The sequence below is a fragment of the Argopecten irradians genome, chromosome 9 (genome assembly GCF_041381155.1).
Source record: "Argopecten irradians isolate NY chromosome 9, Ai_NY, whole genome shotgun sequence".
NCBI classification, from domain to species: Eukaryota; Metazoa; Mollusca; class Bivalvia; order Pectinida; family Pectinidae; genus Argopecten; species Argopecten irradians.
In genome coordinates, this window is record NC_091142.1 from 21,137,762 (window position 1) to 21,150,900 (window position 13,139).

The 13,139-nt window shown below is 36.9% G+C and overlaps 1 protein-coding gene across 1 annotated transcript; it reads right to left on the reverse strand.

Annotated features, from left to right (window-relative positions):
• Positions 1–266: 266 nt before the first annotated feature.
• Positions 267–10,324, reverse strand: LOC138330878 (sodium- and chloride-dependent glycine transporter 1-like). Its single transcript, XM_069278372.1, has 12 exons — positions 10,099–10,324; positions 9,751–9,800; positions 7,123–7,255; positions 6,749–6,883; positions 5,673–5,776; positions 5,076–5,200; positions 4,447–4,562; positions 4,100–4,231; positions 3,809–3,908; positions 2,721–2,821; positions 1,503–1,670; positions 267–930 (listed from the first exon to the last, which is right to left on the reverse strand). Exons 1-12 carry the CDS (start codon positions 10,270–10,272, stop codon positions 739–741), a joined length of 1,530 nt encoding a protein of 509 aa, XP_069134473.1. The 5' UTR covers positions 10,273–10,324; the 3' UTR covers positions 267–738.
• Positions 10,325–13,139: the final 2,815 nt, after the last annotated feature.

Consider the following 13,139-nt stretch of genomic DNA (forward strand, 5'->3'; position numbering starts at 1 on the left):
ACATAATGTTGAATATGTGAGAACGCTGATAAAACTAAAACAACATCACAAGAAAATCTCGCAACTTTTTTTAAAACTATTTTTTTTCTCGACAAACAAATTCTGCCAAAATGTGTCTCAGTTATTTAAGGCCACATACACAAATCTGCATTTGATGTTATACATTGTAATATAACAATTTAATATAAAATCATAATGAAATAAGGAAGGGAAAGGGAGGTAAATCGTACAAAATTTTGAAACAGACGTAAAACAAACCTTTTCAACTTTAGCATTTAACTTTATTTTAATAATATACGAAATTCAAATTACTATAAAGAAATGTAGTAAATGTCAAAAATATCAAAGCTATAGGTGCCATAATTTGGCGAACATTCTGACATGTAGATTTATTGAAAACCACCAAGTGAATTAAGATGTGAAAATCATTCAAATGGACAAACCTATAAATATTAAAAACTCTGCTTGATTCGTGACTATGAAAATTACGGTACCGATAACTTTAATAATCACAAAATGCTAATATTTGTCTCGTATTAGTAGGCTATGTAATCACAACAAATTGGTATATAAATTTGGTCTTGCAAACCTCCTTCAAAAACAAACTAACTGAAATACAGCAGAAAACAAAGAAACATAAAACAAAACAAAGAAAAACTTCAAACATACAATGTAAGAAGAACATGATTACATTTCTTTGTATCCTGCACTTCACGTCCTTGGAACACAGGACACCATTCACAGAGCATCATTTGGCTTAGAATCATTTTCAGTTGTTATACGTAAATGAGTATTATCCCGATTTCCGTAGAAGTTGAATAAGACTAACTCTCGGAAAGACAAACTGCGGTCAGTTTTGAGCAGTGGTATGGTGACGTCACGGCAGGCGGGTCCCCATTCTGTTGTTGGAGTGGTGGAGATCCTTAGGCGCTATAATTAACATTCAAATTCAAATGCATACGTTAATGATTGAGTAATTATTCTATTCAAGCCTAATACAAATGTAAACTCACTAGATGTATTACCTCGAGCACTCGACATAACATATATTGTATATCGTGTTGAGCCCTGGAGATACTATATAACATGAAACAATCGTGGGACTTTCTTTCGTGGGTTGGAAATTTCGAGGGTAAAATATTTGTGTTAAGCAGATGGAGCAAATTTTTCTATTCATGGTTGCATAGCAACAATGAAAACAACAGCGAAGATTTCATGTTAAAAGTAATAGGTCGAGCGCTTGGGATGTCACAGAACATTGGCTACCGTCCTTGGATACGACACTGTCATATCCGGGGCATGTCTCAGAAATGAATTATAGAAAATGTTACTTCATTATATTTTTTTATACTCTCGAATGCATGCTTTTTACTTTGCATTGTCAACTTTAGCTATAATCATATTGCGAATAATCTAAATATAAATATATAAGTAATCAAGGTATTCTCATTGTCCATAGTAATTTAATACCTTAGCCATCACCATAATTGTTATTACTGTACCTTTTTCAGAGATCCTTTCTGTGTAATGATAATCCTGACCGCGTACAGGATGATGGGTACAACTGAGGCCAGAGAGAAGCACCATCCAATAGCCGTGGCGTAGGTAGGGTAAGTATAACTCCCCAGGGTTGGGGGTCGATAGGTGTACACGCTTACCACAAGTAGGAACTGAGCAAAGAATTGACAAAACAAGTACAGTCTCATCTCTAAAGACCGCCCAAATGGCCATTTATATACTAGTGGTCTTTATACACAGGTAAAATTTTGTTTAAATTGACCATTGGGGTACCAAAGAAAGTGGTCTTATACAATCATTTCTATAGACAGATCTGTCGCCTCGGTGTTCTATCAAAAAGTTTGGTTTTATTAGTTAAACGTCCTATTAACAGACATGGTCATGTAATTTAAGGACGTGCCAGGTTTGTTGGTGAAGGAAAGCCGGAGTACCCAGAGAAAAACCACCGACCAGTACCAACGTAGTCCCGTTTTATCAGAATAGGGCAGTCTTTCGTCAGAGATCTAGTCGTATATATGTTTCTATTGTATGGGCAAAGGTCTTCTTAAATATTTACAGAAATGTATTATATTGATTCATTCCAAATGTACTAGAATGTAATATCACTTGAATACCGTGTTGCTAGTTGGACGCTGATGTGGCATTCTAAATAAAAGTATATACGTATGAGCAGGACTGCTTCACAAATATTGTCAGATAGCTGTGCATTAAACTTCGCATTCCGATTTCTCAAATAGAACTGCAGATTTAAATCAAAACGATTTACAAAAAAAATTCACTGTGACCTATTTTTTGACACTAAGTTATATTTTCCAATATGTTTTATTTTCAACATATCAATGCATTATCATTCTTTAAATATCATTCAAAAATATCATTTGATTCCAGCAAAACTGAACAAAACAGATAATTGACCTTCCTATTTAACCTCACATAACTGACAAGGAACTACGACCTGACCTTACGTATTAGTCCTATCATGATACCCTAACCCCCCGGTATCTGTGAACAAAAATAATGTTTATCGGTCATGGCCACCAAAGGACCCAAATAGACAATCTTTGTTTCGGGGTCTGGAATGACCTTTGATAATGTTAAGTGAGTTGAAAATTATTTGCACCCATCATTTAATTTCAAGTTCATTTTGAATATATCGTATAAAGCTGTATATATGAGGATATTTAAGACTACTGGGAACTCACCAGTAGAAACATTGGCATAATGAAAGCACAGCTAAATCTGATGAGTGCTGGTAGAGGCCTTCCGAGCATCAGCTGTATATCTCTATCAATCTTGTCCCCACCTACAAAGCATTGACTGAATTGAATATCATCACAATATCATATGAATTTATATATTTAATGATTATCATAGTACGTGTATTACTTGCTTTCGTTTGTGTGTAATACAAGATCTCCATTACAATTGTATTGTCTTTTTTCACCAGACAATCTAATTAGTATTATGCTAAATGAATACTAGTCCGTTGGTTGTGTGAGTGAGAGAATCTCTACAGAGTTTGTTTTACAGACAGCATCCCCTTTTAACAAACAAGTTCAAGGTCCAAACACACACTGCTCAACGTACAACGAAGTATACCAAAACATGTTAATCTAATAATTTGTGTGACAGAATACACCATATACCGAATCATTAACATACTGGATCATCACCATGTTGAATTATCACTGATTCATCGCCATGTTAAATAATCATGAATCACATGCGAATCATCACCAAACCACATGCCGAATCATCACCAAACTCAATCATCACCATGCCGAATCATCACCAAACTCAATCATCACCATGCGAATCGAAATCATCTCTGAATCATCATCATCTGAATCATCACTGAATCATCACCATACTGAATCATCACTGAATCATCACCATCTGAATCATCACTGAATCATCACCATACTGAATCATCACGAATCATCACCATGAATCATCACTGAATCATCACCATACTGAATCATCACTGAATCATCACCATACTGAATCATCACTGAATCATCACCATACTGAATCATCACTGAATCATCATCACACCATACGAATCATGAATCATCACTGAATCATCACCATAGTCACTGAAATCATCACTGAATAGTCTGAATCACCATCACTAAATCATCACTGATCATCATAAGCCACCATGCTTAGCCATCACCATGTGCAAGATGATTTTGACACGTTTAATATTTTAATGAAAATAGACAAAATATCACACCGCAAAACATTTCTGTATACTATGCTACTTTTAGGCAAGTATCTTTTAGCATACCATATATCCAAAAGAAAACGATAGATTCTCCTATACAGATCAGCATGATACTCCAAGTAGCGAGATACCAGTCAACCAGTTGGAACATGTAGACCCCAGCCTGTAAAACGAAACGCAACACCACGTGCATTTCGGGAAAATGAGTATGTGAACCACTCCACCACCTTTACTAATATTATAAAATTGCTTTAAAACACGCAAAGGGGGATTCATCGCGTCTGAAAAAATTGGACCGCACATTTGCGATATATGTATAACGACATAATTAGTTCAACTATAAAAATAGCATACCTTTGTAGCAAAAGGAATGCTCAGCAAGAGTGCAAGAACGCTAAACCCGCCTAGTAACCATGGACGTTTATTGTGTAGAAAGCTTGGAAAATTTTCCTCCAAGATTAGCATTACCGGTTCAGTTTCAATGGTCTGCAACAGAAATACAAAGTGAATGATGAAATGAAGAAACCGACGAGTTATTGGCAACGCCGCGTCATATTAGACAAATGAGAAAGCTTCCCTTCAGCAGATTTATAAGACAACAGCAAGGCTTTTCTTAAGTTCTAAAAAGATTTTTAAAAACAACGTTGATACCATGTTCTATGTCAAGCACTATAGAAGCCCAAAGTCTGGTAAAATCTTACCATAGCATCAATGCCCGGTAAAAGAAGCGTGACAAAAAACAAAACGCACCAAACTTGTGGCAAGGGGAAATAACTCAACGCCTTTGGATACGCAATGAACCCAATCGAAAATCCACCTATAATAATAAAATACAACAGTATTTATCTTACAGATTCATCAGTCTACGGAACATATAAGTATGTAAACGTTTAAAACAAATACAATATACAAGTGCGAAACTGCATGATAAAATAGTGGATTGAACTTACAAATGTTAACAATATTTAGTTCATGTCGATTCCGCTATACGTGATGCTGACATTGACACGCATTCATTCACATGCACGGAATAGCATCCAACATTCCCTTCCCAGCCCAGTCATATAATACAGACAAGCATTACCTTATGTCTTTTTATACGGGCGCTAAGCATGAACTTCAGATACACCCAAATGGTGATTTTTTTCTGTAGGACAGAATTTTTAACTATGATAAAAGGGTTTAGAAGATCCTTTTAATATTGACACAAACGAAGCGCATCGTATTTGTTATTTTTCATCAACGATTTGACGGTTTATGTTGGGTATACCAGCAGAGTGTCCCAGCTGCAATCTCAATTTATTGTACAAAACATACAGACAATACTTACCTGATGTAACAGCGTCGGTGATTGGTACGTTGGCTTCTGACGCCATGACCCCTAACACGGAGAAGACAACCAGTCCATTCAGAAGGCCGTACAGTAAGGTCGCCACTGTCGTGGATACTGCCGCCCTGTTGGAACATAGTCAAAACGTTCATTGAAATTTAGATAAAATTATTGTCGTCGACATTGTTATTTTAATGGGTCTAGCGAATACATCACGCAACATTTACATTATTCTCCTCCTTGTTGATTTTGGTTTATGAACGCACTATTAACGGCTAGGGTTATTGAAGGTCGGTATCGTGTACATGCATTGTGTTGCAGGATACTGTCGTATGTTTTGTTGTGACTCTTTGTAACAGTGCAAGTCCTTTAAGTATCATCTGACTGAAGCATACATAAAGAACAAACACATCCAACCCGATCACATAATACCGACAACAGGACAACCAGACGACCCATTTCCCTTAAATCTGGGTCAGAATCTACCACTTTTATAACCTAGGTGTGTTGCATAGGGAACATCACCATCAGTCTCCCTCACAGGGGCGAATGATCAACCTGTTTTGTGATGTAAGTACATAAAATAACATTGACTACCTCAGACAATTGGTCCGGAAGTGATTATGACATCCCATCATCATGAGTCCTCCCCAACCAGGTCCAAGGGTGTAAAATGTCATAAAGGCGGCTTCAATCCACACCTTTTATAACCCAAAGAGAAAAAATATTATTGTTGATAAATAGTACCTATTTAACCATTCATAAAGTTGGCGTCCGGGAGGTTCCCTAATGCATCATTGTGGCTTCAATTCTTCAAAATAGCATTAGTCTATATATGTGTATGATTAATGCATCAATTTTGAAAGATATAATGTTGCATACAATGTAAGAATGTTATGAATGTAATAAATGTATGTATATATTTATGAACCTATATCAATTGAATACGTTTAATTAATGGAATTTTGAAAAGTATGCTTTTTATATCATAAACCAGCAAATAATACTGCACGTTAGTAGGTTAGTGGTAAAGTGATACTTATATATGTATGCAAATACATACTTATAGCATCAATAGATACGTGGGATGCTTTGACGCTATACCCACGGCATATCGTGATATTGGCAGTTACTGCATTAACGGATGCACTATATCCTTCAAAATGTTGAGCAGCATACACATGTACAGGCTAAATGTTATTTTGATATATCTATTAAGATACTTTATTGCATTAGGAAGTTTACCAGACCTTTGTATCAAAATTAATTCTAAAGTATATAATAAATGAGAAAATAAAATATTCTGGCAAATTTTAAGGGGCAAATAAATATAATTTCATATTTAGTTGAATAATTAATAAGTAACGATCGATCAATTACATTAGTATAATACTGCATAAGCGTTGAAAAAACGAATATTATATTTATAACTCAATTGCTTTGCACATCTTAAAAAGTAATTATCTTCGGTGGTTGTCACTAGTAAGCGGAAGTGAAGTCACAGTTTTCTTCATCTTCGGTATCTTCAGATTATCAAAAGAGTTTATATTTAATAGGTGTACGGTAACACCACAGTCTCAAACCCAAATCATTAATGTGTAAACTGCACGCTGGAGGTAGACAATCATTAAGGACTAGAAAAATCTCAAATGGTAATTTAAAATGATTTCTACCTCGATGTTACCAAGTTTTGTAAAATCTGGCGTTATAAAGTACAGCATGCCTTCTGTGGCTCCTGGTAGGAAGAGCGCCCTGACCCAAATAAGGATTACCAGAACTACAGGCAAGATGGCGGTTACGTACATCACCTACAGCAGATAAAATGTCATAATAATATGTCAATATGGCGGTTACATAGACAATATTCAAAGCACCTTACACTGAAATTGCAGACTAATATGGCGATAATTTTCTATTAAGTCAATGCATCGAATGAAAGTTATGAACCGACATACACAGCTCAATATGACACTCAAGTACACCAGGTAACACGTGCAGTAGATTATGTTACAATAATAAACAGGTATTTTTTCCATCTGTGATTTACCTTTCCTAATGACTTAACACTTTTCACACAGGCCAGGAAGACGATCACACGGACAACAATGTAGTAGAGAATATACATTCCATTAACCTCCCCGATATCTTCTATCCCACTCGATCGACGTAGCACTTTCTTCCTATAATTGAAATACTGCAGTTAATGATTCATTCAAAAGAAGCCTTTCACTAAATCTTTATCGAGGTTTTATGACCATGCCTTCACAGCATACACATCTAAGACTAGCCACTAAGGTTTGATTGGCGTATTTTACGTCCTAATCACAGTCATTTAAGGACTGTCAGGTTTGATGTGATGTTGTAGGAAAACTGAAGTATCAGGAGAAAAATTACGGACCAGCGACCTGTACCCAGTATCACAGGGACCTGGCACGATTTTTTAAAACTAACAGTATACATATACAAATTATAGTATCAAGGGTTTGAACTAGGCGGTCGAGAAAAACGGACCTATTTTTTAAAACCGTGATCATACCTTAAAGAGAAATAATTTATCTTTCCATTGAGTGCTTGATGAACGAAATTGGCCAAGTATTGACGAAGTTATGGCTTGATATATCGGGAAATTTACGAAAAATATGCTAGATAGACATTTCCCTGTCCGGTCGAAATGTCGTCTCGGCTCTAATGGGTACCTCAAAAACCAAGCCAAAATCACAAAATCTACGCTTGTGGTGGTAAACAGTACCCATAACTGTGTTCATCCAAAATCTCCTTTGGAGGTGTCATGACCCGTACTTTGTAGAAACTCCATTAAAACATCGTCGTGTAGCTCACTTACTTTAACCGTCACCGCCATGTTCATTTTTCTCTCGGAACGCTTCTCGACTTTACATATCGTGACTACATTATGCAAATTATGTAATGTTGTGCTTTTGGGTAAACTCGAGAAGCCAGTATCTGCACAATATGGGTTAGAAATGTTCTCCGGAAAACGTTCAGATTACCACGCATATATGTAATGAAAATATCGGTTTCTCGTTTTTCTCAGTAATAAATCCAATCATCCTTCAAGACAAGCATTTGGTTGAGGCGGGCAAATCTCAACAGTCATAATACTTTGTCTGGAACCCTCCTGTAGCTGAGAGGTTTATATGTGTACAATGAATGTATGTCTTTGTATATTAAGAAATAATGTGAAGGAAGTTTAAAGTATATATAGTTGTGTGTTGAATGGGTTTCCTTTTGTGTGATGATGCTTAATGTTATATATTTACAGTCAGTGGTGAATTGATAGTATAAACCCCGTTTGATTTCAACCAAAGGCTACTCAACTTTATTTCTCGATAGATTGAGTATGTCACGCGCAATTTGGAGCCAAGCGGATGAATTTATGATGGTCCAAATCAGAAACTTTTGGTGTTTTCAGGACCGAACGTACGTTCGATGAACATGTACATGTATCAAAATAGGTTTTAGAACACATATACATATACGTGTGTAAATACAAATGTAGAAAAGCTACATTGTTTATGTTACTACCGTACCTCTTTGAGCAATGCTTCCGTGCGTATGATAAATAAACAATGTTGTACAATGTACAATTTTGCACATTCCGATGACGTCACAATGTTTACATGTTGTGTGTCGGTGAGGCTGTGTTGTTCGCTACAATATGTAGATCTACATCCTATTTGTATTTTTAACATCTTTGGTTGTACGCAATTGGATAAGATATGTCAGGACAACATCAGTCTTTGAGTTGCATAAGTTTAACCAAAACGACCTAGCACGATAATGCATTTTTGTTTGCCTCGGGGGACAGACAAGTCCGGCGAGAGTAGGTCTTACAACACAATGTACGTTTGGGTGTTTCGAAATATCAATGAAACAGAATCCTACAATTATAGCTTTACAATACTTGTAATAGATATCTCTAATATTTATTGAAGTGATTGAAACAACAATATCAATATAAGCTACCATTTTGAGAGCGGTAAACTTTTACCTAGTGGGCCTACCTGTGTTTGTACATGTTCCTCGAAACGACGTCCGATACATTTGAAAATCTCCAAAATCCGGAAATAATGACATGGAACTATGTAAACATCCGTGTATTCAAGTAATTTCAAACGTGAACTGATTAAGTAGAACTCAAGTGATCACAAAATTGAAGAAACTCTATGTTTGTCACACCTCCTTGACACAGGCAGTTTGAATCGGACGACGCGTCACAACTACGTTAAATATCCTGCCACGTTATGAATTGTGTAAGCGTGTGTAATCATACGAAGTAAAAGATTAAAACCAAAGTGCTTTGCACTATGGTGTTTTTAACAACAGATAAATAAAACGATTTATAGTTTCATACCGGGAAAACTCCAGATAAATGCTTCATCAGACGGAACTCATTTTATTTGTATGTTCATTGTTAAATTGGCGGGAATTTCCGCCACTTCGAGTGGCTGTTCCAAATACCTGTCGGACCTAAACGATATAATTCAATTTTAGTCTTATAAATGCCATTAACACTATCAAGGGGACATTAATCCTTAAATAATACACTATGACGCATTTTGACGTTTGAATAAAATTTCATTTTGAACGAAAAAAAAGGAGAAAGGAAACCTTTTCGCGGTGTAAACCAAATAAAAAACCATATCATTTGACTTACATCCAGAATTCTTCTATAGCCGATACTGGTGAGGAAGTAATCAGTGTGACCTTAAAAAAAGAGGTGAAATACAACGCAAGTCTAGGGAAAAAAAACGACAACTACTTATCTATTACCGTTCACAAGATGTTGTCGTGTACTTTAACGTTAATATATAGTCAAAGGTAATTTAAAAAAACATTAATACAAGCTGTTGCCTTATTATCATATAACTCAGGTTTTTTTTCAATTGAACTTTTTTAATTAAAAATAAGAACATAACGACCTGTTAAGTCGTTTCAAATTTGAGACCATAATATCTCATAACGAATGCATGATTGTGATCTATGATGTACTTATTTCAAATACGTTTTTAGAAAGTGGATTTCCCGTGGACGAGCTATGCGATGAAATATTCCGGTTGTTGGGACTTTGGTGAAATCCTGTGATGCAATTCTCCGTGTTCCAGGTGTTGTTGCAGCTGGTCCAAGGAAGCTCGGCTTGGAAGGAATTCACCAGGTACTCGATGATCCAGGATCGCATCGCAGTGTCATACACCAAACTCACACCGTTGATGATGAGTACAGCTAAACCAAAACCTAGGTAACAAATGGACTCGAATAAGAATTGAAGTTCATTGATAATGTTTTTCACGATCAGTGAATGCTTATTTACCTATTCAGGACTCTTGACATATTATAACTTTAATGGGTCAGACTTTCCACTGTCTAATTTAAAAGACAAATGTTCAGGTCACCAAATTTAAAAGGTCGAAAACGAGTTAAGATAATGGCTATATATCGCAACTTTAAAGATGGGCAGATAAGAAAACTCCTGAACGATCCTAAACATAGCTTTAATCACATAACAGTTATTCCAAATTTTAGATAGTTCGAAACCAATACGCCACTTCTTAGCTACAAAAGTCATGTGTAAATTTCATGAACAATGAAACCCATTAGAACACTTTACTGGCGACAAATCCCCCGTACACCTGTATTATTTCATCACATGGTCTCAAACGTACCTCTAAAATAATGGGCAGATATCCCAGATCCTCCACGGCCCTTTGCCGAGTACTGAGACATGGCAATCTCTATAAAGTATAGCGGGGCGCCGCACAGTAACATCAGTATGCTATATGGAATAAGGAACGCTCCTGTGAACAATGGAAAATGAAGAATAATACCTGGTTTACCTTGATAAAGATTTTTTATCTAAACAGATCATTATTACATTGTTGATCTGTATTATAAGGGTATCCATCACTGAAGATAACGATGGTATCGTTTTATTGCTTGATAAAGACGATTTCTCACTCAGACGTATTGAAAAAATGTATTTCTTTACATGTTTTTAGTTATTAAGTTCGAGTAGAATTCATATACGTCATCACCAAAATCTAAAATGAAATAATGGTGTCAGAAATAAAAAGGTTTACAAAAAACGTTAGCAAAGCTCTAACTTTGTATGGTTTATTGTCACATTACTAGTCAGTGTAATTGAAGGACGGCCCCAGTGTTGTGGTGTATGAATGTCTGTATATTTTGGCAGGCTATGGTATATTCATTTTGTTGCTCCTTATCATGCTATCTCGCTGACGGAAGCATACGGCCGACGACACCAAATAAACACATCCCATCTGGTCACCAGTCGTGAAACTCACTTTAGGCTAAGCGCTAAACATGAAACCGAACTACCAATGCCATAGCATGACCGGTTTGTGTGTGTTGCTTGGTGTCTTCGGTAGCTTGTTTCATTGATATAGCACAAACGTTCCACTATACAAGAAGACACAAAATGAATATACCGCAGTCTCCCAAAACACGCACCGCACACTACTTAAACGCTACACACCGCATACATGGGAGACAGTCTTTATATGACCCTGATTTTTTATAGGACGTTAATTTAATCAAACACCTGGTCGAGACACACCATATTTTACAACAGTGGTAGTTTCTTGCTCATGCTAAGCGTTCAACATACCGGGAGTAGTGCGACTGGTTCGCCCGTTGTCAGTATAATATGACCGGGTAGGGTTGATTCAATGACATAGCAATATAAAGAGGGCAACAGTTCCATTCTACAGGAAGGCTCAACACGAATGCACTGCAGTCTCCCAAATCACGCAGCAAACAATTCATATACGCAACACCAGCATACGTTGAATGCTGTCCTTACGTGATTGGAAACAAACAAACACAATTTTAAAGTGTCCCGGATTACCTACATATATTTGATAGATGAGAGAGTTCACCAAAATTATACGTTTAAAACCAACGTTTTGATATTTGTATTACACCACCAATCGACCCCTCTCCTTTTTCATTTCACGGACACATTGCATTTGCACAAGTTCCACTGTTGTCGTTCTGTTTGTTATTCAGTACTTTGCAAACTTATATAGGCCCATATGGACTAATCATAACAATTTTTGAAATGCGGAATGTTTCGGCGAATAATAGAAATCCTCTTTCCAAATTTATCGAGTCTAGCTTACTAGGGTATTCGTTCGAGTCCCACAGTGCTGTGGTTATGCGTGCTGGGGCGCACATACTGTGTATATTCATCGGTAATTGGTTATGTCTAGTATACGGACCGAGCAGTTGAATTTATTAATTGTGCGCTCGTAATTCAGTTACTTTGACAATTCCTGTCATGTGTGTTGCATGTCTCGTTTATTAAACATCCTTGTATCATATACATTAGGTTAGTGTTCGTCCTGGTCTCTATGTTGTAGCTCGGAGCTTCGTTTGGCATGTTGATAGAGAGCGAGGATGAGAGGGGTTGTAGTCTCTCTCCATTACTCTATCGGGATGGGATCAAAACCGGGGGAGGGGGGGGTGGGTTTGGGCAGTCGGGAGGGAGAGACACTCGGGTTCCCCCCGTCTCATCACAGGGAGCCTTGGGGCGGGGGGTTGGAGGGACAGGCCAACAACGCGTGTATACTTCCGACAACAAGGGGTTTGTGGGGACAGGCAAAGTTTATTGACTTTGACTAGGAATATGTGCTTTACATAAAACCACAATCGTGTTTTTATGTCTAACGTGCCGGGGTTGCGGATTGAGATGGGATTCAAACTATCCGGATCAATAAGCATAGTTAACATGTTGAATTTACCCGTACAAATCAACGTTTAATTAAATGATCTTTGGTGTTAACATGATCGGGTGAGTTTGGGGAGGGGTATGGTCGCCTCTTCCCGTACTTGCCTCGGCTGCGTGATTTGTTATTGGATGGTTTGCATTCCGCACTGCCGTGAACTGAACTTGATGCAGATGATGCAACTCAGCCACATATTTTGCTGCTGGCGATGCGTCCCTGATGAAGATTGTGTGTTTTGTACTTTTTTTTTGAGCCATTTTTTATCTTTTTTTGTTTTTCATTACATCATCATTAATCATAG